Below are 1,436 nucleotides of genomic sequence, written 5' to 3'. Positions count from 1 at the left end.
ATCAACGGACGGCAGAACCGTTATCCCCGCCGTAGTATTCCCCGCCATAGTGTCGTTCGTTTCCTTCACAGTGGTAGATTCCACCTGGACGTTTGGCGCAGGAATATTATTTCTTTCACCGGCGAGGCCATCGACGGTCACAACAAGGATTCCGACTGCTGCTAGTAAAATGTGGCTGAGGCGCATGGTACTGGATGGATAGAGAGCTCCAAACTGATCTTCTTAACGACTCGAGGTAAATTGTGGAATGAACTACGTTATTCTCGCACTAAACAAAGAAATCGGAAGGATAATATCTCACGCAATCATCGTGTACAAACCACGGTAACGGCAATCGTCATCAAATGGGCTAGCGATAAGGATGGTGATGATAGAACTTGGCCTTCTATTTTCTTGTGAAGCCGTCTATAATAGACTCAATTCGTACTTTCGTGAAGGACACGGCAGATAGCCGCCGGCGTATGCGAAGCATCTGGTCCAAACACAATAATTTTCAAAACTTCTGCAACTTGCAGTAAACATTTGGCGGACACAATGACTAGTAGAATGTAAAGCCATTGGTTAAAAGAAGACTTTTCGAGTCTAATGGTGATAAAAGTATCACAACGACGGGGCTTATTACTATGTAAAAAGATGGCAAAGCCGTCTCATTTATGAACATCTTGTTGAAAAGGTTGTTGTGGCAGCAGCTAACCGAGTATCGACGCGTTCTGGGTTGTGTTTTGGCTACGATGACGTTTTCACTTACTCAGTAAGGCTCATTATCCTCGCATTTTACCATCTAATATGCCCTATCAATAGTATACCCAGCTTAATTTGTCCAGAAAAGTTTTGTTATAGCTTGCCATCAAATATGTTATTATAATTCACTCTTCAGAACTGGTCCCGCGTTTTGGTAACATACGAGGCAGAAGATCCTGTGATGTGGCGCATGCTTCTGTAACCAATAGAGCGTGGCTGGTAAATTAGGCTTTTATAGGCATACTATATGAATGTGTACCGGCCTTACTTTTGGGACAGCACTGACCTCGATTTCGAGGAGATTTATCACAACTGACCTCGAATTGAAATCTCAACCAATCACATGTCTTTTCCAACATGGTAGTCTACCGCTTTGTAAAAATGTTTACTAAACATAGATTCCAGGTGGTAGTAATGCGGTAGTTTACCATTTTGCAGTTCTTCCTGCTATGGGTAGTGCATGTTTTTACTCTACATAAATGCAACACTATCAATATTAGGGATAAATGCTACGTACTTTAATCTTTTCTATCAATCACTACCTTAACCCTTTCGCGGTCAATGGGGGCAAAAATCCCGCTGTGAGTGGTTTTTCAAAAGAGGGTAGGAAAACTACCACCAAAAGCGGGCATTTTGCATCGTTTGAGATTTCTATACACCTACTTTTGTAACTACCAATCATATCGCTTCTCAGT

The 1,436-nt window shown here is 42.1% G+C and overlaps 1 protein-coding gene across 1 annotated transcript; it reads right to left on the bottom strand.

Annotated features, from left to right (window-relative positions):
- Positions 1-405: 405 nt before the first annotated feature.
- Positions 406-933, bottom strand: PPTG_20470 (hypothetical protein; the record flags this gene model as incomplete). The annotated part of the gene is made up of 2 exons (XM_008919277.1): positions 406-472; positions 905-933. The coding sequence occupies 2 exons, from the start codon at positions 931-933 to the stop codon at positions 406-408; spliced, it is 96 nt and encodes a 31-aa protein (XP_008917525.1).
- Between the last annotated feature and the right edge of the window lie 503 nt (positions 934-1,436).

This window comes from Phytophthora parasitica (genome assembly GCF_000247585.1).
Source record: "Phytophthora parasitica INRA-310 unplaced genomic scaffold supercont2.645, whole genome shotgun sequence".
Classification (NCBI taxonomy): Eukaryota; Oomycota; class Peronosporomycetes; order Peronosporales; family Peronosporaceae; genus Phytophthora; species Phytophthora nicotianae.
The sequence above is the reverse complement of the archived record's forward strand: the minus strand, read 5'-3'. Positions and strand labels throughout refer to the sequence as shown.